Below are 27,975 nucleotides of genomic sequence, written 5' to 3' on the forward strand. Positions count from 1 at the left end.
AATTGTTACATTTAACCAATAAGGTTAGGACAAGAGAATAGCTGTGGTTTGCGTTGCAAAAACAAAACCAAAAAAAAAAAAAACGAACCCTTAGGCTACATGGGCAGACCTACAAGACTGAGCAAACAAATAGGAGGGATGAAGATTCTGCTGTTTCTTTGTCTAAGGATCTTAGATATTATCTACTGCTGTTTGGTGAGGGGGGAAGCCCACTGCTCAAAGCTGTGACTAAAGAGAACAGTGGGAGCTGATGGCTCAGGGGTTGGTGCTAGATACAAACTCTCTAGTACCACTTCCGACTTTAAGTCTTCCTGTTAAAGTCCACTGTGGTGGTTTTCTTCCTCGAGGAACAGTTTTCTCACAGACACTCAGCAGTCAGAGCCTCCAGCAGCAATCTGGGAGCTTTGCCTTTAGCTTGGGTTTGCCCTCCAGAGACGCTGCACTTCTGTTCTTAGGCTCCACTGAAAACTTTTAAAAATCACCCTCACAGTCGTCAGCACAAAACTATACCTTCCCCCAGGAATCTAAATATGCACAGAACGGAGATTTGTTAAACCAGAGAACGGGAGAGGAGGACGGGAAGCTAGTGGATGCAGCAGCAGCAGCAGCAGACAGGAGCTCTGTAAGTACAAGCTGGTTGTTGATTGTGGAGACTGAACAAAACTGTCCTGTGGGCAAAGTCCCAGATAGATAACAGGAGGGATGAGATTGTCCTTCCCCCTCCCTCCCCGGTAAAGGGTTTTTCCTTCTTTTTAAACGCAGAACAATACTTAGACCTGGCCAAATTTGTGAGGTAATTTCTATTGCTTCATTTATCCTGATGTGCCATTCTAAGTAGTCTAATTATTTACCTACAAGCATGATTCTAATAGTTAATGATAGATCATCCCCAAACTTTTAAGTTAACATGTATTCTATCTTTACACTGTAAATTTAAATAGGGGAAATATTGCTGGGCTGTAGTAATTTTTCACGGACACTATTTGGCACTTCTATGATGAATGTCCTCTCCAAGTTAATTTGGAATGGAGAAAAGTGCTTTTATGCATATGTTCTATTGCTTATATGCAATAGCAATAGCAATATTTTTCATTGCCTTACTCAAAATCAATACCTGAACATGAAGAAAAAAAGGTTAAAATTTGGCAGAATGCAAACTAAAGATAAGTTGGTAGCATATTTTAGAGGAAAGGCATTTTCTTTAATATGTTTAAATTTTCCCCAAAGATAAAAACATGTGAATCCTCAGAAAGAACTTTTTAAACTGGGAATATATGCATTTTTATGCAAATAAAATCCTTGGCTTTCATTGACATCTCATTTGACTTATAGATACAGATCTATCACTTTGAAATCAAGCTGTTGATTTTTAAAAGATCATTTAGCTTATTTCACATCCGAAGTTAATACAAGAATCACCAACTATTTGTGAAAGTATATGTCCTGGAATAAGTATTTTAAAATAGAATTCAATACAACAGTTCATGAACTTAACAAAATTTTGATCTGTCAATGTATTTAGTAGGTTTTCCTTTTTCATGTTTTGACTCCTAAGTGAATGGCAAGGGCGAAATAGGGGAAAAAAAGTTAGTGATAAGTTACAGTGTAATGACCTTAAAACTTTGTCCTATAACTTTTTTGCAGATATTACTTCATACTATTCATTTTTGGAAGCAATATACTTATTTAAAAACAGTACTCCTATGTTGTCAGATGCTTGATATTTGACTGCCTTAACGGCTAAGGCCCAGTGTACTCTCTGAGTGAACAGCCGTAGATTTTCAAACCTGAAAATACTTTGCGGTGACAGACAGGGAAGCCTAATTGAGCCACTGTTCAACATTAGGTTGCCTACTATTTAAGCATACAATTCCAAAGGAAAGACCAGTCTTATGTGTTAGATAGATATAATATATTTTCTTAAAAGAAAATTACCCCTTGGAATTTTTTGAAAATCAGTGGTATTTTCTAAAAATCAGGCTTCATTGGAAAGGTAATATATACTCAAAGAACAAATCAGTTTACATTTAGTCAGATGTCAAAAGTATTTCATTCAAAGTTTACATAAATGTTTCTAAGTCAACTAAACTTTGAAATTTCTAGATTCTACGCAGATCAATTATTTAATTATTCCTATTACACAAGAATTCCATTTCTTTATTTGCTTTGAACTATGTGACCAAGTCAAAAATATAGTTTGTCAGATGAAGAGAAATCCAAAACTAATTCTATTTGAAAACATTTCATTTACAAATCACATATAAAGGATTAGAGAATAAAATTAGTAAAGTGTAAAGGACACATGTCTGCCTAGAGATGCTGTTGAATTTGTGTTTTTGCTTTTTTACAATAGAGTTGCTGTGGGTAAATTCTGATTGGAGAAAACTTTTAACAAGAAAAATATTCTGCTTGGAAAGCAGGATTATCATTAAGACAGGTTTTCCCTATGAAATAGTCTGATAAAAAATGCCATTGTCTTTCGGATTTTGTGGCTGAACAAAACTAGCTTGCCTGCCAGCTCTATTTATTTGGATAATTTTGGTACTTTCACTTTGAAAATTTCTTTTCAGTTAAAAAATGTTTTGAATTACAGTCATTTTATAAAAATTGCTTTTAGCAAGCAAAAAAAAACTATGGAAAATCCATAATTTAGACAAGTACCTATGTTTTATTTGCTCTGTGCTGCTGAGATTTAGAATCCCTTACCATTTACAGTTTACTTTTCACAGAACATTATTAACTTTTTGGCTTCATACATGATCTTCTGTCAGATGCTTTTGATTTGTAATTTAGCAAAGTATAATAAACAGTGCAAAAGTCATGAATTTTCTTCTGCATCCCTAGCTCTGTGGTAGGGAAAATGTGATAAAATGTATACCTTAAGTCTTGTTTGATGATCTCTCAAAGCAAGTTTGCCTTCTGGAAATAATTTCTGGGGTTGAAGAGCATGGTATTAACAGATTTAATGTGGCTATTCAATGGATTGGTGAAGTACTCTGTGAGGTTTAACAAAATGAGAGAGACAAATTGAACATCAACAAAACTTACATCTGTGAAGAATTATAAATTTAATTAGAAAAAAAGGCAAACTTAAAAGACCTCATTAACTAATCAGAAGTCAATGTTACCCGTTTGAGTTTCTTAAATGTAGAATTCTGTGACTTTCTTATTGATTTTATTTTCTTTTATAAAAACCTCTCCATCAGATATTCCTATTTTGTAAATAAAAGAGGAAATGCTTTAAAATTAAGCATTTGAATTATATAAAACTATGTGTGATACGTTACAGGAAATACATATACAGAAGTCACTCAAAACTCCAAATAATGACGCTACAGAGAATATGTTTTACAAATATATAAAGAAATGTAAATTTGAATTAACCAGATGCCTCACTATATCTCTAATGAAGTTTAGTGAAATGTGTGTGTTTTTTCTACATCCTAATGAAAATAACCTTAATCAATTTTGGAAGGTACTATAACTTAGAATCTTACTAAGTATAGCAACATTTATTAAGAGTAATGCATCATAAGAGAAAATCAACACCACACAGAAATAGGTGTCCTTTTGGATAAGTCATTAGAAGCGTATATTTCCTTACTGTATTGTAATGTTAGGCTACATATAAAAAACTAAAAGCATGTGAAGTGTAGCATTTTGTAAACTGTAACTAATTTTGCTCACATCTGTGTCTAATTGTTGTCTGCATTCGCATTCTTGAGAGTAGATTTATTTTTCCTGGACCACTATGTGGATTCAGCTGACCAGCCTAAGTGAGGATTAGTTGTTTTAAAGTTATTTTGATTAAAGAGTCATTTTTAAATACAGTAACACACAACACATGGTTTAAATAATCCTTGAGACACAAAGGAATATATCTGAAGTATACTTAATGAAATGAAGATCATGGATGTGGACTTTCAGAAATGTTAGAGTGTAAAAAGTACAGTACATGATAACTTGTACCAAGTTCAATGGAAATAAGATGTAGTCTTGAAAACACCTTTAAGTTGTTTTTTTCTAAAAGAGAGTGTTTAGATTCATTTGTGCTCATATTAAAATTTCCTTTAGGGTTAAAGGCATCTAATTTTCAAATTGAAATTCCATAAGTTAAATCTCAAATATAAAAATATAATCATTTCAAATTATTTAATACCAAAGTGATTACAAAGATATCTAGTAAATATATAAATAGAAATATCAATAAAATAATTTTTTGTAATCAGATAGTGTCATCTAAATAAGCTCCCATATGACTCAACCAAGATTACTTTTAAAAGAGTTCTCACCTATAATATATTCCAGATATATAAAAACAGCAAGAGGAAAATATATCTTTGAGGCATATTGCTGTACTTTCTAATCTTTTTATCTTGAGCTTAAGCATTTTTAAGACTTTTAATTTCTAGAAACATGTCTCTGCTTCCTCAAACTGATTGTTTATTTGAATATTTTAAAATTTTATTTCTCATCTAATCCTTGACACTTAATTTTTGAATTAAGGTTTTTTTCCCCATATTTACAAAATAGAAATGCATTCTTTGAAATAACATCTCATGTCAGACTTTGAGAACTTAATTCTTACGCAAAAATTTTCTTAATTTTAAAATTAGAAATAACAAATTTCAACCAATTATGTTATCTGGATAATATTTATACGACTTAAGATATTTTACATTTCTTCCCTAGTCTGTAATTATTAATGATAGCAGTTCAAATTGAAGGAAGACACATAAAAAATCTGGAATTAAGTAGCATGGAAATAATAGGTAGACTATATATACTCTTAACTGGTGAAGACTTACCTTATGCTTCCAAATCAACAGCTAATCTTCACCTGAACTTTTTCACCTGCTGGCGATTTTCATTGTCCCTGGAAGAAGGACTGTGATATCAAAGACTGCATATTAAACTATTCATTGCATCCTAACTAAAGACATCTTAGTAACAAAAGGGGCCTTCATAACACTGTTTCATCAAGGTGTTAAGTTGATTATTGAAATACTAAATATACAGATCTTCTAGTCAAATCTTAAAAACTGATAATTAACTTTCTGATTCTGAAGATAATGAAACAAGATTATTTTCACATGAGAAAAGTAGCATGGCTTGTATGTGGAATATGCCATGGAAAATACATTTTTCACATTTTAAGTCAGGCTAACATAAAGTGGAGTTTCCCAGAAACTGTTTTTGTTAAGGTTAAAGGAAAAATAGTAAGAATAGAAAAAAATCAATGTGATAATGATAAGTAATTGCCAAGACTTAAAGGGGAGGGTGGTAAATTTATTTCAACCAGTGATAGCAGAAGATGAAAGATCTTTTAAGGATGTTGGAGGGTTAATGTTTGAACTATTTGTGTTAACCGTGTTGATTGGGTGAATAGCTACCTTTCCTAGGCACCCTTTCCAAGCTGCCTTCCCCAGGCTGCTTTGCATGTTGATTGGGGGGAGGGGTAATCCAGTTTGCAGCTGTCATAGGCCAGTGATGAATCACTATCCCGTCATTTGGCTGCCTTCCCCTTTACACAGGGTGGAGGATAGACCTGCAAGAGGAAACAACAGTTAAGACTTCAACTTATAGACAATATGCCTTTTACTGCTGCACGATTCCCCCTTTTTTTCCCTTTTGGTTAAAGGCTATATTGTCATCCTCAGCCATGTGCTTTGCAAAATTAAGCCTGGACACTGAGGCAGAATAACAACAGCGTCTAATTTTTCTCCCTGACCACAGGTGCAAAAATCTCAAACCAGTTCAGATGTTGCTGTTTCCTCAAGTTGCAGGTAAGGGCATTACTGACACTGGACTTTTATTGAGGAGGATACTTTATAATCCCCATCAATTTTTACATAGTTTCTTAATTTCTTACTATTAATAACAAAAATTTTCATTGTAAACCATTTAGCAGATTTCTGTGCATGTAAAATTGTTGTTTGTAAGAAGGGATGGAATAAGGAACTGAGCTTGAAAAAAAGTGTTATGAACCAATAATCATTTTACCAATTGTAAATATCTGGCAAGTCCATAGAATTAAGTATCTGCTGAAATAGATCAGAATTCATTGCATTTAAAGGAATTTATGGTTAGAACTAAGTAGTGAAGGTAAATTTGATTAGTTTTAAAAGGAAAAAAAATAGAAAGTTTTTAAACTTCTTATTGAAATATTAAGAATATTTAAATAACCCTGCATAATTGATTCAACTGAAATATTTAACTTAAAAATTTAAATTTAATAGGTTTGAGTTAGAAGGTGAAGAGTAAAGTATACCACCTTATGTGAGTATATGTACATAGTTACATGTGCAAGTTGTCCCAAAAGTCTTGTTGCAGTTTTAAACTATTAAAGTTAATGTTTATTTAAGTTATTAAAGTCTAAAACTGCAGCAAGACTTTTGGGACAACTTGTATAGCACATAAATGCATGATATTCATGTACTTCTACATATATGTATTTATAATATGTACAGCCTCTTTTGAGAAAGACAAACTTTAAGTTATTAAAAACTTAGATGTCCTGGAGAGTTAGAAAATAAAGCAACATGTAACTATGCTTTTTTGTAGCAAAATAAAACCCCTCTCCTCACCCCACCCACATCTATTAATAAAAACAGATTACAGAATATAAAATGGCAATTCTATTTGGTGAACATGACTAGTGACTTCTGTACCTTTAAAGAATAATTAACTGTTGAATATAAGAACTTTCAGAGGGAATTTCACTGTTTTTATATTATTAAAATGTGAAGTTATAGCATTGAAGTAGAATTGTTCTTATTTCCCTGACAGCTGAGGTACCAGCAAGTGCTAAGGCAGCCTAATGCCTGTATGGATTCCCTGTAAGTTGGCCTTATCCCTTTTCAATTGGGCACGCTGTATATAATCCACAAAGCAAACAAGTGAGCCGACATAATAATGTTTTAATGCTGCATTTGTTTCAAGGGAAACAGAGGAACAATTAAGTAGTTTGCCAGAGTAAACACATGCATCAGGAATATCTCATTCCCTGTCACTAGACTGTAGGCTTCAAGTGTTTTATTTGGTTTGGAGACTCATTAAATTACAATTGGGTGGTAAATTCTGAGGGAATACACAGTGCTAATTTATTGCTTCTTTGGAGCATACTCTGCCATAAAATGATAGTCCTTTAAGTTATGTATATACATAGGTAACTTTTCTGTTGCAAAAAGTGTTTTTAAACATTTTAACAAACATTTTAAACAAACATTTAAACAAATCCTGTTTCGTATTTTTGAAACATGATTGTAACATACATATGTGTGTGTGTATTTTTAAATCATGCTATGATCTTTGATAGATATAGGCTTTGCTATCTCTCATTAGTTCTTAACATATTAGGACTAGAAAAAGTCAACATAAGAAAATCATTTGGATCACAAAAAAATCCAAGAAAAATTTGTACAAATATATTTCAAAGAAGATATCAATTAGAGAGCACATTAAGTAATGGTGTTATAAATTTAATACATCTGTCAAATGGAAAACTTCTTGTTTTAGGTCTATGGAAATGCAGGATCTAACCAGCCCACATAGCCGACTGAGTGGTAGTAGTGAATCCCCCAGTGGTCCAAAACTTGATAACGCTCATATAAATAGCAATTCCATGACACCCAATGGCACAGAAGGTGAGTGGTTTTTTTTTTCTTTCTGATTATGATTTAATTATTATTTTCATTTCTTAATGTGGAACTCTTTTTTTGAAGATTGCTATTGTTTGAAATGATTATATTCATGAATGTCACTATTAGTATTTTATTTCCATTGCTGAAATGATAATTGCAAATAATTAACTTTCTATGTTATTCTAAAATGAATTATTTTGTGTTTACATACAATGAAAAGTATTGCTCTTGATTATTGTTACTTATATCCCATTTTTCTCCATTCTTAAATATCAATAACTGGTCATTGATAATTTTTTCAATTAAATGAACAATAAAAATGCCTAATTATCTTCTTTTATGCTACTCTTCAATAGACATAACTAACTTTGGTAAAATGTGAGATTTCAAAATAATAAAACATTTTGTTTATGTACTGATGTTATTCAAGCCATGGCTATATTGAAAAGTCAAATCACTGGTTTATAAAAATTTAAAATAATAAAGCATCTTAGTATTAAAATAAGTAATTCATCTTAATTAAATTATGTTGTGAATATATTTTTAACTCATTTTTATAGTTTCTAAATAATAGGTTTAATTCATCTATAGAGTTCCATATCTGATTGCCTATTTTAGATACCATGTATTTGGGTATTTTTTAAACTTATTTACATAGATGTAATTTAGAAATCATTAGCTATAATAACATGAATCATGCTTGTCTCTGCACAGAAATACAGTATCTTTAGTTTGATTACTCCTGGTCCTAGAAGAGCAGAGACAGCGAACCACTGCAATTTCTAAAACTTAAAATTTCTGTATACTGGGAAAGAGATTTTGTTTCCAGTAGAACTTCAGGAAATTGTATCTCCTATAAGTCATTATGATAAAAAATAAGATATTATATAAAATAAGCTGTTTTTCAGATAATTTGAGATTTATATTTTTGTACTCAACAGAAATTTTTAGTAAGATTTTAAATAGCAATTGATCCTGTAATTTATAATAAAATGATGACATATTAAATTGGCTTCCATTACTTCAGAAAGAAATTATCTTCTTTAGAAATAATGAATTACTATCCAAAAATCTTTTTCTTCACTTACATTAGAAAAAAATACCCAAACTTTATTTGAATTGTAGGAATATAGAAGAATTTTTAGATTTATGTGACATCTAGCACAAAGTCGAACAATTCTTGTTTTCTTTTTGTTTTTCTTTTGGCCTTTCTCTTCAGGTGACAACATGACTCTGCTCAACACTGCAGCCTGGTTTTTAAATATGAGTACTCAGACCACTGCAGGTTTGTGTGACTGTGGTGAACACAAACACACAGGTGTTAGCGGACATTCACAGATCCTGGCAGAGAGCTTAGGAGAAGTGTCACAGAGAAAATAGGCAACCCTTCCAAAGCTTCTTGGTCATTTCAAACACTGGGGAAACCACCTGAGGGTCATTGTGTAGTATACTAGTGGATGATAGACTTAAAGACAAGAAGATAGCTTCAAATCATGCCTCTGGCATGTGTGACTAGGGATGTGTCACCTCAGCTTTCTAAGCCTATGAATTATAGACTTGTGGTGGCTCAGCAAATAAGAAACAATATATTTAAGTTTGTTAAATTATTCATCAATTATTTTGCTCATAATCCATTTTCATTTATCAGGGAAATGCCTCAACCATAAGTTGAAGTGGTTTTAACAAATGAATTAAGCATAAGTAATTAAAAAAAAAGCTTTCCTACCCTTTTATTGAACATAATCTTGTTCAGTATGGAGCCATATCATTTTGACATATCTTAAGTGTGTGATAACTTTCTCTTTGGAATGCTGCTTTGTTGTGATGTGTGGTTTGTTATTTTTTCTTGCATGTGGAATGGTTAAGCTTCTTTAAGCATACACATTTTACATCAGTTTAAAGGTGATTTGGAACAGTGTAGTTTTGTAAATTTTGTATATCAGGAGATTATTTTTGTTGTGAGCAGTCAACCATAAGAATCTAAAATCCCAATTCAGTCAACAGGCTAAGTGGACACTGCTCTATAACCTAGAGAGCCTAAGTTCATTTCCAAATTTCCAAGCAGAAAAGGGAGATGACAAGGGAGAAGCATCTGCCATATAATGGCTATATCAAGGCGGCTAGGTGGAACAGAGGATAGAGCACCAATCCTTAAATCAGGAGAACCTGAGTTCAAATATGACCTCAGACATTTACTAGCTGTATGACTCTGGGCAAATCACTTAACCCTGATTGTCTTATAAAAGGGGGATGGTGGCAATAAAATGACTATTATAAAACTTCATATCACTTATCTGGCTCAACACATTTCCAGACATGTATTGCACTGATGTAAAAATGGAATTTTTTAGATTGATTTTTGTATATCATTATTGCAATTTTTATATTCTTGCCACATATAAGGATTTAGTTAGCCTACTGAACTGTGTAATTTTATGTCCTTACACTGCTTTGAAAGAGTAGACCTTGTGTTTCAGAATAAGCCAATACCAACCTGTTCTTTTTGAAATGATAGGGTTTAATTTATATTTAATATACATAAAACTATTCAGAAATTTTTGGAAGATTCGAAGCTAAGATTATTATTATCCAACTTAGGCTTCAAATTAATTGATTATTGTTCCTATCTCTTCCTTTATATGTTTCCTTCATAGAAGAATGAAGATTAAGAGATGCTACATTACTGTTGCCCAAGAATCCTCTCTATGATCTTGTCATTAATGATATAGATTTTTCCTTGTTACATTTACCTATTTCAAAACAAATAAGATTTTTGCAATTATCAATAATAAAAATAATAGCTAACCATTATATATGAGAAAATATTTATAAAAGTACTTAGCACAGTGCCTGAACATATAATATGTGCTACATAAAATTTTTTTCTTTCCCTCATTCCTCTTTAAGGTTTGCCAAGGGGTTTGCAATTATTATCTCACTTTTATCCTCACAACAAATCAGGCAAGTCTCTTGTGGATAATGATGATATGGAACACTGGAAAACAAAACAAGAAAACTAAATCTTAAACTCTTATTACTAGAAACAAGTCAAGATGTCAACCTCTGCTCTTCACAAAAACAAAATATTGATTCAAAAGAAGGGAGAAGCCAATGATCAACATAGTTTTGTTTTTTTAGAAATTTAGGAATATAATTGGAAATAGTTTTATTAATCAGTTCCAAAAATCATTAGACCAGCAGGGCCTATATATTTTTATACTCACTTTGCCCACATTCTTCCTAGCAATCTTAACACTTCTTCTACCTATTTTAACTTATCACTTCTCTTCTCCAAGAAAAAGAAAACACAGGGATTTGTTTTCAGGAACATCTACCATCACTTCATCAGAAAAACAAATGGGGGGAATGTAAAGGAAACACAGTGTGTCACATTGTATGTGTAGCCTCTGGTTATGAGGTCAACACATGTCTTTTATGCTCTAGTACACAGGCCAGTGCCTATTTTCATGGTCAATCAAAAAGATAAATAGAAAGAAGACATGCAACCATGATTTTAAATACTGTGCTTTTCCTTTCTAGTCTCATCTTATTTAGAATAATAAGTGCTGATCTCTTTGTAATAATAATAATAATAATAATGATAGTTTTTATGCAGCGCTTTAAACTCCACAAATCTAGGCTTATAAGGTTGATAAACATTTAATTTTATTGTCAGTACAACCCTGGAAGACAAGCATTATGATTATCCCCAAATTAGGAACTTGAAGAAAACAGAGGTAAAGTGACTTGCCCAGTGTCACAAGGCTAGAGTCTAAGGTCATATTTGAATTCATATATTTGAATGTACTTGACTCCAGGCCCAGAATTCTAGCTATTGATCCACGTTACTGCCCATATCTTGTGACTAATTCTTTAGATTCGTCTAGTCCTTGCAGTTCCTAATTTTTTCTGAGTGTTGCTTATTGTTATTGTCATTTCTGTCATCACCATTATTATTTTTCAGATTCTCCTCCTGATTGTAGTTAAAATAAGGTAATAAATAAGGACATGTGTTAGCCATAGAGAAAAAAAGTCAAAGTGGAAGAAATAGAATAAAGGGAGGAAATTGATGAAAATTTTTAACACAATTTAGACTTATGTACACACATATATATTTCATAGTTTTTTTCATCAACACAACAAATATTTTAGTTTTGAAAGTACTATAGTCACAGGGGAGGATCAAGGCAACTTATAGGGAAGACTATCTTTCTCTATACCTCTTTATATTCTTACTTTCTCTACTGTTATCAACATCACATTTAATTTCAAGCTGGAAAGAACCTTAACTTTTTTTCCAGTCTCATCTATGACTTTACCTCATGATGTAACTAAGACCTAGCCAATTAAAACAAATTTGATTAAATCTTGAATTTCCTAACTTGTTATTCAATGTGTCACATTATTCTTTTGATGATCTTGGTGGACTTGGGGAATTAAATCTAAGGAAGCCTTTAATGATTTGATGTGAAAACTTAATTTGTAACTTCTCCCAAGAATAGTTGTGTATTAAGAAAGCAGCCTAAGGAATGATGGTCTGAGAGGGATGCTTTGATGTTACAATAGAAAGAAACTGGAACTTAGGAAATGTAGGTGATAGAAAAGATTTAAAAAAAGAAGAGTGAAAGTGGAGAGTGAAAGGACCACAACTCCAATACTCTGTCTTATTCTACATGCATGACTCTGGGAAACTCACCAAACATTTCAGAGCCTCGGTGCAACTTTCCTAGGCTATGTTTTCTTCATCTGCAAAATGAGATTTCTGAAGACCCTTCTGGCTTGAGAATTCTATTATTATCCTAATTTTTGAGGCAATAAGTCAGTTTTTTTCCTTTAGATCTCTGGTTGTCATTCATCTATTTGGAATTTAGGTTGAACATTTTTTTATTATAGGTTTTTAGGTACAATTTTTGAGGGGGTGCTATTTACCTTAGAGCTATAAGTATTACTTTTCACTTCCCCTATAAACATTAAACCAAATTTAAGAAAATTCTTATTTTTTTTCAACACATCAATTGACTGTTTTATTTGAGAGAAGCCAAATTAGATGTGATTAGAATCTTCATCTGCTACACTATGGTTTGGATGGCAATTTAAAGAGCAATTCTGAGATGATAACTCATATTTATAATATGATGCAGAGAGAATCTTAAATTAAGTAGTTGAATTGTATAGATTTTGAAATGAACTTTAGATATGTTTGCGTTTAGAAGGAATGATTGGTTAATTTAATTTTCATGTCTTTTCTTTAATTATAGAGGATATATTTATGATATTGTTTTTAGGCTTTTTTTTGCAAGGCAAAGGGGGTTAAGTGGCTTGCCCAAGGCCACACAGCTAGGTAATTATTAAGTGTCTGAGACTGGATTTGAACCCAAGTACTCCTGACTCCAAGGCCGGTGCTTTATCCACTATGCCATCTAGCCACCCCTATTTATGATATTTTTAAAGATATCTTAAAGATGCTCCATATTTTTCTCCTTCTTAATATGGTTTAATGTAGGTTGCTAGTAACATATGTGTTTTTTCTCATGTGTTCTATTATTCTAACAAATAATACTTCCATATATGTGTGCTTTCTCATTTACCTATGACCACACCAAGAAATAAAAATATTTAGATAGATAAATGAATGGATAAATAAACAAATAAATACATAAATAAACAATCAAATAGTTTAAGGGTAGGGCAATGAGTTGGCGCAGTGGATAGAATCCTGGACCTAGAGTCAGGAAAATTCATCTTCCTGCATTCATATCTAGCCATAGACACTTACTAGCTAAGTGACCATGGGCAAGTCACTTTAGCCCTGACCTTGGTTTCCTCATCTTTAAAATGTGTTAAAGAAGAAAAATAGCAAACCACTATAGTATCTTTGCCACAAAACCCCCAAATGGGATCAGGAGGAATTGGACATGATTAAAAAACAATTGAAAACTACTAAAGAACAACTTTTCTTGCATCTCAGGATAATTCATTCAAAACATTTTAAACATTTTAAAGGATTAAGATGTTTAAAATGTTTATGATTAAATATCCTGAAATACAAGAAAAGTTGTTCTTTTTCATTCTTGTTCATCTATTTATTCTTTGTAAAATTTAGTGTTTGTGGACTTGGAATAAACACATTGCAGGTAGAAATATTTCTAAAATGCAGCATATTAACTTGATTGCTTGTGATTGAACTATTGTCCTTCTAGGAATATTTCTTCAATATTTAAAAAAATAACAAGAGGCAGGAAAATCTTTGTATAATTTTGATGTTAGTGTGTATTTTGTAGTTTAATATCTTTATATAAAGAAGATTTAAAACTTATTATAATTCACTGATGCTTTAGCAATACCATTGAAAATCAACCCCTTGTGCTATAGAATATAATTCTACCACATAAGACAAATGTATATGTGTGTGTGTGTGTATATATATATATATATAGCATTCAATCCATCCACTGACCTCTAGAAGCCCAAAGAAACTTTATTTTTTTCTATTAATCATTTCCATGGTATGAAACCAAAATATAGTTGATAATGAGGTTCCATGGTACTACTTACACAGAGTTCAAAATACAACAGATGTGTAAGGTAACTTTCTTACTAACTTTCAAAGTATCAGTTTCATTTTAATTAACAGGCTCAGTAAGAAAAAGTGTGATTGTCACCTTTTGATCTGGTCTCGTTTTCATAGTCTTGTTTGTCACTTAATTGAATTTCTGATTTCATTAGTATGTTTACTGCCATATTTAATAGATACCTATTCCATCTTTTCCATATTATTTAATTCTTATTTCTATTTTCACATTATTTCTTCATAAAGGGTTCTGTTACCAAAACAAATGAATATCTTTCTTTTTTTTCCCCTTTTAATGCCATGGTGGTGGGGGGGGGCAGAGACACCATTTGGGCTATATCTGTTGACCTTCTTTCACTATATATTACCAAACTATCAATATAATATTCATGGCAGGGAGGGCTGTTTTTCCTTTTGTGTTGGGCTAATAATAATATCGATCACTTCAGTACTTGAAAAGATTTATTATTTCATCAGTTGTTTCATTCATTATAGCATTTATAAGCATTTATGTTTCAGGCATTGTGCTAAACATATGGGATCCAAAGGCCAAAGTAAAATAGTCCCTACCTCAATTATTTTTCAGTCAACCAGGCATTAATGTAAATATAAAATAATTCTGAAGCAAATACTAGCAACTGTGGAGATCAAGATGGGCAGGAAATAGAGGAAGTAGCACATGAATTGAGCCTTAAAGGGGACTAAGAATTCTATAAGGCAGAAGGGATCGGAGTGCATTCCTGGCTTGGAGTCAATTTGACATTCCAAGACATAAGAGAAAGAAGATGGAATGGAATGTTTGGGGAGCAGTTATTAGGCCAGTTTGTAGAGTATATCAAAGAGAGTAAAACACATCAAGTCTGGAAAGGTCAATGGAAGCCAGATAATGAAGTGTTGTTTTGAGTGACAAGCAAAGGAGATGATTTCTTTTTCCATAAGCAAGTCTCTGCCACTGGTGGAGAAAGTGGATTGGAGAGGTTTGAGATCTGTTAGGAAACCATGCAATGGTTTAAAACAGAAGTGGTGATGTCTTAAACTAGGTTGAGATCATGTGAATGAGAAAAGACAGATTTGAGACAATTTGTGGAAGTAGAATAGACAAGATGGGACGATTGGATAAGAGGGACCAAGAAGATTGAAAAATTGAGTATGTGACCCTGACTGACTGGAAAGACAGTTATGTCCTTAACAGAAGTAGGAAAGTTAGGCAAAGGGGAAAGTATGGGGACAAAGATAACGATTTCTGTTTATTGCCATGATAAACTTTAAGACACTTATGAGATATCTAGTTGTTAGTTACCAATAAGTCTAATACATGCAAGCTAGGAATTTGGAAGTGCACCTAGGTTTGCATGCTTTTGTGCATGTGCATAGATGCATGTATTTGTGTATCTAGTTCTATCTACTGGGTGTATTCATATATATATATATATATATATATATATATATATATATAAAAGGATATATTTATATACATGTATCTATAGTTATTCATAAAAATAAGTTTTTATGTAGATATAGAAGAATTTATAAATATAGAATTTTTGCCATAGAGAGGATAGTTGAACCCATCATAACTGACAAAATTACTGAAAAAAGATATAAAGAAAAAAGAGAGCCTCTGACATAACCCAGGAATATATTCATACATACTAGGTAGAATCTGGACTGTAATCCAACGGAGATGCCTGAAAAGATTCAGCATGATAAGTAGGAAAAGAAATTTTTAAAAATCATACCTAAGACAAAAGAGACAAGGGGCAATGTTAACTCCTAAACTCACAAGGTAATTTAGAGATTGTGGGTAAACTTGGAGAATATAAATTGCAGGTGAGCAATGAGGTCAGAAGTTAGATTACAAGGAATGGAGAAGAAAAGGCAAGGAGAAAGAAATGCCCTCCATTATGAGTTTAACAATAACAAGAAGAAAAGATATAGAATGGTATCTTGAGATTATAGTAGGGTCAAATAGTTGTTTCTTTAAGAATGGGGAGAAATTGAGTATGTTTGTAGAAAATAGGAAAGGAGCCAGAAGATAGGAGCATATTTAAAATTATAAAGGAATTGAAATAATTGCAAGGTTAAACTTTTAGGGCAGACAGAAGGAAATAGGATCCAAGATATAGGTAAAAGGGGTAGACCTTGATAAGGACTAGGTGTCTTTTTTTTTTTTTATCAAAGATGAGACAAAGGAAATAAAATTATTAAGGTTTATATCAATGATAACAGATTGAGGAAAAGGAGCTCATGACAAAGAGTCCCTATTTTCTCAGTGTGAATTATGAAGATATCTCCTTTGTTGATCATGAATTGATGTCAAAAATATTTATCATTTGGAGTCAACTTTCTTAATGAATTTATAACTAGAGTGGGTTTCAGAAGATAGACTGATATCAGGACTTATACTTGAAACTTTTAGCACTTGATAGGATTTAAGTAAAGTATGTTCTGTACTGGTACAAGTTTAGAGAACCTTGGTGAGTCATAGGAATTGGGCTGTAGTAGAAATATTATGCATTAAGAAGGAAATTTTGATAACACTTTCAAAATTCTTTCAGTCTCAGAAAGCATTTCAATTTAAATGTTAAGTCGGTTTGCAATTTCCCCTTTTGAGTTTTCCTTCAAGAATTTTGTGAAGTTCACCAATAAATCAGATTTAACAAACGAATTAAGACTACTCCAAGGACTATTAGTTTTCTTACAGGAATCATAGATGACATAAGACATCACATAAAGATGATGATAAGGTATTCTCCCTGAGTGCTACCAACACAATATCTTTGAATCCTTGAAAACAAAATTCCCTTTTCTTGAGGATTTGTTTATTAATTGGGGAAAATGAGACAATGTCTCTGACCAATATGATAATTTTAAATCCTATCCCTTCAGGAATATTGCTAAATTCTAAGGTATAAAAAAGCCATGCTGAGATATATATGCCTAATTACATTTTTAATGGGGATTTTTTTAAGCTTGTTATCTTAACTTGATTTATTGCATATTGTTATTCTGTGATGTAGTAAAAAGAAGGCTGGAACAAGACTTAGGAAATCTAGATTGAAACTCTAGTTTGATGAATACATTATAAGTTACATGATGAAAAACAAGCCATTAACTGGTTTGACCTTATGTTTCCTCATCTATAAAAAGAAAGAAACTCATATTTGTATTGCCTATATCCCAGAGTAGTTTTAGATAATTTTCTTTGTAGACTTTAATGCCCTGTAGAAATGTCTTTTATTGTGATTTTTATTGATCACAATTCTGAAGGGGAATTCTGATAAACTCCTAATTTGTGTCAAAAAAAACCTGTAATGCATTTTCAGACAAAAAGTAACTTATAAAGCATACTCATTTTTTCATTTTAATCTGCCAGGCACAGTAGAGAGGGTCTTCAATTTTTATTTCAGTCCTTTCCTGTTACCACTCAGGGAAACATTCTAATGAAATATCGTTCATGATGATTATGATGATATATACAAACACACATTTGCACCCATACACATTTCATGCTCTTAAAATCAGTTTAATCCAATAAAATATGAATTAGAAATGTTTATCCTATCACTTCTTTTGTTAATGAAGAGGCAACACAGCATTGAAAATTCCTACTATGTTGTATTTATATTGCCAGATTCAAAAAATATTTTGTCAGCATTTTAAGATAGCTAATATTTTTAACGTATCAAAAAGAATGTTTGGATAATGATAAAATTGTGAAAATTTATTTTTATTCTCTAATTCCTTAGTGCTAATTCATAAAAGTGATATTTCAAATATAAAACAACTTTACAATTTTCTATACAAAACTATAACAGACTGTCTTAAGGCTCTCAAGAAATTTTTCTAAAACTTTGAAAATAGCTATTTCCTCATGAACTTATGTTGCATTTATTCCATTTAATCAAAGTTAAAATTTGAATTTTTATTCATAAAACTGTGTTCATATTTATAACTGGATATTCCATATACTTCTTTTTCATATCTGCTAGAACTATACCTATGTTAGCAATAACCTTGAGGTTTCTAGGACATCTGAGGATACTGTATCTTTCTATTGTTAACAATTAAGCAAAAATATTCAGGCTGTATTCACAGCTGAAAATACAGCAAAAAAAAAAAAAGCCAGACTCTTCTAGCTTGGATAATAAGGGAGAAAAATTGGAAGAGTACATTATAAGAAAAAGACACTAAGGGAACAAGAATATTTGGACATTTGGAAGTAGAAGGGATACTTGGTATATGTTATAAATAACTAGGACAACAGAAATTTGTGGATTTTTTCCTATATAAAATTGAATCTGCCCAGTGACCTGGGAATTGGGCTTCAGGATGAATGACATACACTTTGATACTTGAATAGGTGTTTGATCTCATTGGTGTGGGTCCCCTTCCAGTCCTATACATTACAACCTATCCAAACCTTTTAAAATATTTTATTTATATATTTTAATTTTATTTTTTATTATTTATTTATATATTATATATACATATATTTAATTTTATATTTATTGTTTATATAAATAGGCATCCAGGAAATATTTCTCTCTATCCTTCCCCACTTCTAGCCTCTGTCCACATTTTTTAAAAAGCATAATTAAGAGAAAAAGTCAGAAAAATATATCAACACCCTTAAAAAACAATCTATACATGGGGGAGGCTAGGTGGATAGAGCACTGGCCCTGGAGTCAGGAGTAATAATTACCTAGCTGCCACTTAACCCCATTGCCTTTCAAAAAATACATACATTATATAAATATAATTTTATTCCACATGGACCTCTCTGCAAAGGAATTGCTAGGAGGGGAAAGGTATTTTCTTTGGGATCAAACTTAGTCTCTTTATAATTTTACAACATTCTTTTTATTGTTTTGATAGTTATTCTATTTTCATTGTAATCATTGTGCATTTTGTTAATTGTTTATGCTTACTTCTCTTTGCATCAGTTCCTACTATAAGTTATTCCATGCTTCTTTGTATCTATTGTTTCCTACATAAAATTTCACTACACATTCATGTGCCATTTTTCTTAATTTATTCTCTAATCACAGGGCATATATTTCATTCGTATTTCTTGCTATTATGAAAAGTGACACTTCAAATATTTTGTTACATATGGATCCTTTCCTTTTTTGTCACCTCCTTAGGACATATACCTTGCAGTGGATTTTTCTGTCAAAGGGCATGGCCATTTTAGCATTTAGTTTGAATAATTTCAAAGTAACAGAATTGCTCTATCAATTTACAGTTCCTCCCAAAATGCTTTAGTGTCCCTACATTTTCACTACCTCTTCAATATGGCTCCATCTTTTGTCATTTCCTATTCACACCATCTGACCTGTATGACTTCTCTTCATCTTCCAGTAAATCCTCCAATAAAAGCTCCTTTTACTAGTGGTCCACTTGATATTCTAGGGACCTTGCTCTAGACCTTTTGACATTATGTGATACTAGTGAATTGTATGAGTCAGCCTTTTTGTTAATATATCATCCTCACTCAATTGATTCAATTATATTTAGCAAGTATTTATTAAGAATCAATTGTATATTAGGTACCCTGCATCAAAAGACAAAAACCCAGCATTCTCTGACTTTGCTTATATGATGTTAACCCACTTCATTTTTCTGGCCATATGGCTCTTTAATGACATCTTTATTGCTGCTTCCAATATTCATTTCTCCATGGCAACATATCATAGTTTATTTATTTCCACCATTTATCACCTTAAAAGAATCTTAACTCTCTTGAAAAAGTGTTATGTGATAAATGGACATCCTTCTGTTAACATTAGCCTCCTGTGATAGATTGAAAACTTATTAAGACAGTGATCATGTCTTCTTCTACTACTTTATTCTTGTACTACATCAGATGCACAAAAAGCATTCTAATATTGTTGAATGAATTATGAACTATTTGATGAATTACTTACATGGCATATTTTTTTAATTCGTCTGGGTAGATGTAAATGGACAAGAGGTATGTATGTATGTATATTTGACTAAGGGTAGAATATGTATGCATTTTGTAGGCTAACTAAAAGATCTAATGATTTTCTTGACTCATTTAGTTGATGTTCTAAATCATGAGCAGGTGATTATCTACATTCAATTTTCACTGATTTCATGGAGATTAGAACCATATCTTGATTTTCTTTAAATCTCTCACAGTACCTAGCATTGAACTTTGCATATAGTAAGGACTAAATAAATGGGTGTTGGATAAATGTATTAATTGCTGACCAGTTGGACGAATGAAGAATTAATATAAAAGCTACTTTGCTATCTAATCCATAATATGTTTAAAAGTTATAACTATCAATGATTCAACTATTTTGTGTTCCTTTGCTTTTTTTTAACTTTTCTTTTTTGCTGCCTTCTATTTGAATTATAAGTATTTTACTAGAGGGGCAAAGAAAGGAGAGGAAACACTTCTCAATAAGTTTTGTTTGTTTAATTTATGTATACTTTTTCCTATAATCCTTAATTAGTCCCTAATGATGCCTAAATCTCTAATCCATCATAAATTGAGAAATGGTTTTATCTGAATGCATACAATCATATAAGTATTTATTGAAATTCTTTTTGCCTGCCTTACAACAGTTTTGACTGTTATTGATCCCACTAAACCCATGGATTTTTCTTTTTTACAAAAACTTTGCTATGTAATATAATTTCCTTTTTAAAAATCCCAATCAGAACTGTACAGTTCTTTCTATGCATCTTCATTCTCTTTGTCCCATAGTTCTATACTATCTAGATTTTTTCCATATTTCAGCTTGGTCATCCAACATGCCTTTGTTACTTGTCACCTGAAAATTTGATAAGCATAATTTTTATGGCTTTATCCCCATTACTGTTATGGTTGAGCAGCGCAAGGTAAAGGACAGAACCTGTAACTTATGTAGAAACTTCACCTCAAGTTGGTCATCAACTAATTAATACTTATCCAACTATTTTAAAATACCATTAAGTCTTCCATTCTGAATTCTTAGTATTTTTCGTGGTCCGTTCTTACCCTTCACCATTTTTATGTTCTGTTACTAAAGTCTAAAGTGATCTGAAAGTTGTCCACCAATGTTGTTGTCCAACCAATAGCACTGAATTTCTGGTTAAGAATATTTAATACAGAAGTATAGGAAAGCTTCTGAAAAGGAAATGAAAAATTCTTATAATGGAAATAGTTTTGTCCTTATTCATTATCATTTAAGAAATGTTGATTTGTTCTACAATCCCTTGGTTATTTTCTCTAAGATTCTGAGATAAATCTATTCCTGTTTTCTTTATTGTGGTCCTAGAAAGGATACTAAATTTGATGTAGGCTGTTACTGGAGATTAGGGTAACCACAAACTTTTTTCTTCTAAGGATATTCACCACTAAACCTGTATTTTAAAACCTAAAATATGGTCATAAAGTTGTTTGTATCTTTTCTTTCCTAAATTCAACTTGAATCAATAAAAACTCTCAAAAAAAGTGTATTCTACACAAGGTAGATAGATGATCGGCAAAATTCATGGTTAGAATAAAGTCATAGATAGCTGGTATCTTAAATATTAACAATAAGGAGTACCAGTGTATTTTTAAGCAAGGAAGTGATATCATTAGTTCAATGTCTTAGAAGTCTTATTTCAATATTTGTGTCAAAATATTGCATGGGGAAGAACATGGAAGCAAAGAGACTAAATTAAATGCCATTCTAACAGCTCATGTGAGAACTCCTCTTAATTAGGGTTATACTAGTTGATTGGTTAAATGGGAGCAAATGTGAGAGAGAAATCACAATATTTGACCACTGATGTGAAGAAGAGGGAAGAATCAAAATTTGAGGTAGATTCACAAATTTGAAGATCATCAGTGTAGAGATATTTATTGAACCCAGGAAAGATAAATGAAATCACCAGAAAGACGTTCAGGTAGAGGTGACAAGCAGTTAGTTGGTAATGTGTGACTACAGTATGTGTTGAGATGGAGACTAGATATATGGTTTTGGATATCATCACAAAGAGGATAATTGAAGTTCTGATTGTGAGTTTATAGAGAGAAGGCTAAGGAAAAAACTTGTAGAAGCTAATTCTTAATGACCACAGTCAGACATAAAAACACTGGTTATGCTCAGCATATTTTAATGTTTAATTTTGTTTGTTTTATTTTTTAGGTTTATATATTGAGGTTTAATTGTTAATTTTAAATTTGTTTAATTGATTTTGCTTTATAAATAAAAATAGTGTATTTCTATTTTTCATTGACCATTCAAGAAATTTTTACCTTAAAAATTACCCCAAAATTTCCTAGGCAAGCACTATAATGAAACAGACTATGTCGATTATTATTTTTCAAAATATGTTAGAGATTTGAGAGGTCAGATAGGAGAAAAAGCAGATAGCAAAGTAGAATAGCAAGGAGATATACTAAAAACCAGGATAGAGAGAATATCAAGAAGGGTGAGGTGATTGCCAATGAAAAAATGTTGCAGAAACATCAAGCAGGATAAAGAGTGAAGAAAACAGTCCATTATTTTTGGCAGTTACAAATGGATAGTCCTATCATGAGAAAGAAACATTAGACTTGTTTATGCTTAGCTCCAGAATATAGAAATAGAATTAGTGGGTAGAAGTTACAAAGAAGCAGATCTAGGTATGATGTACAGTAAAAAAGGAAAAGGGGGTAATTCCTTAATAATCTGAGCTAATTCAAAAGGGAATTGGCAGTCTATAAAGCAGTGGATTCACATAATTGAAGAATTTTAAGAAGTTGTAGGAATACTTCTTAATGGTCTTGGGCTCATGAATTTAGAACTGATCATCTAATTCAACTGTCTTTTTTTTATAGAAGAAGTTGTAAGAGGTTAAGTGACTTGCCTATGGTTGTATAATTAGAATGTTTCTGAGATTATTTTTCTGACTCCATGTTCAATACTGTATCCACTATGCTGTGTTTCCTCTACGAGCCAATTCATTTATTTTCCTCTCTGAGCCAATTTATTCATTGACTTGGTAATAAGCAAGTGAAAGCAGGAAAAATGAATTATTATACATAAGATTTTAACAGATAGAAGCAACAGTTTGAGAGTATGTCAGGGAAAGGATTTTTATAGGATGATCATGTTTGTAGGCAAAAAGTAATGAGCCAGTAGAGAAATATTAGAAGGAGAAGGAATTATCTATTTATACAAGTTCCCTAAGGATACTGAAGGAATTAGATCAAAGGCATGGATGGGAAGAGGGAAAGGGACTTACTCTTTTGTAAAGAAAAGGACATGGTCACCCTTTAAGCCTGGAGGGAAAGGGAATTAGGTAGGTGTGGATAGAGAGGTTTTTGAGATGTGAAAGAGTTGAATGGAGGTACCTCACTTATCATAAATCACCCTAATCTCCTGTGTAAAGTAGGAGATGAGGTTATCTGTCAATTAGAAATAGAATATATAGAATATGTGAAATCAAATAGAGTACTAAAAGACCAAATTTCTATGTGAGGTCCAAGGAGAGAAAAAATATTTTCTGCTGAAGTCTTCATATGTTTTGAAGGATCCATAGGATTTCATCAGGTAGAGGAAGGAATTCCAAGGATGGGAAAACAGCATGAGTGAAGTTGTCAAGGTGGGAAATAAGTTATGTGAAAGAAAAGAGAGTAACCCTTTAACTGAAACCTGGAATGCTCGGAGGAGAGTAGTGTGAAGTCTAGTAACAGTTTGTAGAAAGTCTTCATAAGACAGGGGGACATAATTGGATGTTCATATGAAAAATTAACTTTGTAGCAATGTGATTTATGAGTTGCAGTTATCAGAGACTAAAGAAATTATTACAGTACAGGGGAACAGTATGGTGAAGGGGATCTGTAGTTGTCTGGTAGTGGTGATGAGGGAATAAGAGATGGATATAAAATATAGATGAGTAGGATATTGTGAAGACAACTCTGAATTTGGATTACTGGTTCCTGGCTCTGGTAATTAACTATCTATGGGACTTTGAGCAACTCAGGTTGCCTAGGCCTTAATTTTCTTTTCTATAAATTGAAGGAATTGAACTTGGCCTTTGAGAGCCTTTGCAGTCGTAACAGTCTATGGTTCTAGATACAATTGATAGGACTTGACAATTGCTTGGATATAGGTCTCAAGGGAAAATGGTTGAAATTCCAAGATGGTATGCCTTAAATGACTCCATCATTATTCCCACACCCATTGTAGAATCTGAGACTGTTCTCTCCTTATGTTCTTCACAGGCCAGGCAATGGAAAGAGAAAATTCCGCAGCCCTAAAGCTCTGAGGATGATTTCTTTAGCCAAGGATAAGGGTAAAGATTTTAGGGAAACAAAGAATCAGGAAAATGAAGTTGGGAAAGGAATCATGTAATAAAGAAAATCTTTTCTATGACGGTTCGTTTTTCACTTAGAACCAGCAATAATAATAATAATAATAATAACTAATTACATTTTAAGGATTATAAAGCCCCAGCTTAAAAAGAATGCAAAAATTAGAGAGATAGAGACTTGTTGTGTGAAATGGATTATAATTCAAAAGAGTTAACAGAGAAGGAGAGTATAGATAGAAGACAACCACTTGAGCATGTCAGGGAAAGGGTTTTTATAGGATAAATGAGATTTGATCATGTTTGTAGGAAGAAAGGAAAGAGCTAATAGAAAAGGAGAAGAAATGATATATTTATACAAGTTCCGAAAGGAGCCCGAGGGAATTAGATCAAAAGCATGTATAGCAAGAGGGAAAAAGGACTTAGTCTTGGAAAAGAAGGACAATGCCACCCTTTAAGACTGGAGGGAAAGAGAATTAGTTAGGTGTGGATAGAGGTTTTGAGATTTGAATGAAGCTGCTTATCATATAATGACTTGAGAGTCATCAGTCTTGAGATAATAGTCAAAGCTATGAGCATGGAAGGAGAAAGTATAGTAAACATTCTTTTTTTGTTGTTGCTGCTGCCAGATCAAATCAGATCAAATCAGTGTCAAAGTTGAACCCAGCTCTTCTGACAAGCAATCTTAGAATTTTTCTATGACACCATATGAATGTTATAACTTTGCTCGTTAAGAACAAAAGTGAGATTCATGTCCTTTAAAAAGGGCAAGGTTATTGCAGTTCTGGACATTTACTAATGTGCACACAGACGGTAACTCTTGGGGGGAAGAAAAAGATTGTCTCTCTGTTTGGGACCAGAGAGTACTACTTATGAGATCAGTCCTGGATCAGTAAACAGAAAATGAATTGAAAACAATCATAAATAGAAAAGTAATAAAAAGAGTAGAATGAAATCCAAAGCCAAAATATGAGAGAAAAAGAAAGTTTTTGTGGTCATTAGCTATTCCTGGAAAGATGAACTGAAGTCAGATTGTAAAGGTTTTTTTAAATATCAAAAAAGAGAAGTTTGTATTTTATCAGAGCTTCTTGAGCAAGTAAAATGTCAGACTCAAATTTTAGAAATACTGCATAAGTTTGGCAGCTGTGTAAAACAGAGTTATCCAACATGCAATTCAACACACTCTCAAACTTGGCCCAAAGCAGATTAAAATGAAGTTTTTTTTTTTTCTAACTTTAATGTGTTGATGTTTTAATGATATATAGATACATATGCACATATGCTAGACAGAGAATGAAAGACATGCGATTTTCAAAGTCAATATTCAGACTTCAGTAATCCTTATTTATTGCTTAATAGTCCTTGTTCTAGTTAAATTTGACACCTCTGGTATAGAGGATGGGAACCAACTGAATGCTTGGAGATATAAAAGTCTAGATTTAGAATATTTGGGTAGTAGATATATTTAAAAATGTAATATATATATATATATATTTTAAGTATTTAGAATTTAAATCTATATTTAGGTTATTGCTGAAACCTACCTGAAAGTATATAAAGAAGGAAGAATTTATTAAACACCTCTATGTGCCAAACACTATTCTGTTTCACAAGTTTTTCTTGTTCTTACAACAACTTTGGGAAGTAGGTGCTGTTATTATCCCTACAAATTAAGCACAACAATTTAACAAGCAAACATACAGTTTCAGGGACTGTTTTTATTTAAAGTATATATTATCTTATTTGATACTGGGGATATGTAATATTATTATAATTTTTTACTATTGAAGAAATTGAGGTAAACAGAGAATAAGTGACTTGATGAAGGTCAAAGAGCTAGTAAGCCTTGACACCCAGGAATAGAGTAGATAGATAACAGTTTTGTGAATGAATAAATGGCTGTTAGGGCATTTATTAAATGCTGTGTAGCAGACACTATACTGAGTGATGCCATATCATTGAATAGCTCTGATTAAAATATCTGATACTTGAGAGGTATATGTTATATACATATGTAAATATAGAAAATTAAAGAAAATATATAAGATCAAAAATTAAGTCTTGAGATAATCTACACAAGAGAATAGATATGAACAAAACCATTTTCAAAAGAATAATGCAAATTATTAATAATCATATAAAAAATCTTCCAAAACACTAATAAAAATGTAAATTAAACATTCATATTTCAAATCATACCCATCAAGTTGCAAAAATGATAGAAGACATTAGTTCAACTATCTTGTTCACAGCTCTGCCAGTGATGTATCAATGTCTCAATCCTCCCACAACCTCTCCAACATTGATCATTTTCCCTTTTTCTCATCTTAGCCAATCTGATAGGTGTGAAGTGATATCTCATAGGTGTCTTAATTTGCATTTCTCTAATCAGTAATGATTTGGAGCATTTTTCCTTTGATTATATATAGCTTTAATTTCTTCATTTGGCAATTGTCTTTTAATATCCTTTGACTATTTATCAATTGGGAAATAGTTCAACCATTCTAGCAAACAATTTAGAATTAGATGAAAAGATATACTGTTATTCATATACACTGGGCATATGCTGGGCATATACACTAGGATTCAAAGACTAAATAAAAGTCCTATATATACAAAAATAGTCATCACTTTTTGTGATAACAAAAGGGAGGGAAAGTGCATATTCATCAATTAAACAATGGATTAAAAAAACTTGTGGCATAGGATGTAGTGAAATAGTATTGTATTATAAGAAACAGGGAGATGCTGATAAATCTAGAAAGTTTTGTATGAATTAATACAGAATGCGTTAAGCAGAACTAGAAAATCAGTATGCACAATGATTGCAATAATGTAATAAAAAGAAAAAGAAATCCAAATCTTTTTAATTATAATGGTCAATTTGAGATAAGATGAGGAAATGCTTATTCCTCCCACATGTATGATTAGTCCATCTACCTTATTATATTTTTCTAAACTTATTTGAGAGGTTATCAGCCATTATCTGTTCCCTATGCCTGTTCAGTCTTCTCCTTTGTCATCTTTTTTATGTTTTCTTCTGGTGAACTACTATAATTTAATGTATTTAGTTATTAATTTCATATAGATGACTCCAGATCTATGTATGTAGACCTAATATCTCTGCTGAATCACAAACACATTTATCCAACTGCTTCCTGGAAATGTCTTCCTGGTAGACCTGCCAGCATCTTAAACCTAACAGGTTCAAATCTGAACTCTTTTTTTCACCAAATTTGCCATTCCTCCAGACCTTCCTATATCTTTTGATAATATCACCATTTTTCCCAGACTTAAAACTGCAGTCAATTGTTTTATTTTATATTTTCAATTATTTTTTTTACCTATGGGGAAAAGAAAAAGAAAACTCTTTTCACACACACACACACACACACACACACACACACACACACATATAAAATCAAATAAAACAAAATCCCACCCTGACCATAACCAAAA

At 31.9% G+C, this 27,975-nt stretch overlaps 1 protein-coding gene across 11 annotated transcripts in view; it reads left to right on the forward strand.

Moving 5' to 3' along the window:
• Positions 1–490: 490 nt before the first annotated feature.
• The window catches only part of EYA1 (EYA transcriptional coactivator and phosphatase 1), a 148,304-nt gene continuing 120,819 nt past the window's right edge, over positions 491–27,975 (forward strand). For 4 of the 11 annotated variants that reach the window (XM_074207096.1, XM_074207097.1, XM_074207098.1 and 1 more), the window contains exons 1-3: positions 491–622; positions 5,737–5,786; positions 7,519–7,646. In XM_074207096.1, the coding sequence (XP_074063197.1) occupies positions 7,523–7,646 (124 nt within the window). In that variant the 5' untranslated portion in view covers positions 491–622; positions 5,737–5,786; positions 7,519–7,522. Of the gene's footprint in view, positions 623–5,488; positions 5,787–6,789; positions 6,840–7,518; positions 7,647–27,975 lie in introns of those variants that run through there. The other 7 variants (XM_074207089.1, XM_074207090.1, XM_074207093.1 and 4 more) reach the window with 2 other exon arrangements.

This window comes from Macrotis lagotis, chromosome X, assembly GCF_037893015.1.
Source record: "Macrotis lagotis isolate mMagLag1 chromosome X, bilby.v1.9.chrom.fasta, whole genome shotgun sequence".
Classification (NCBI taxonomy): domain Eukaryota; kingdom Metazoa; phylum Chordata; class Mammalia; order Peramelemorphia; family Peramelidae; genus Macrotis; species Macrotis lagotis.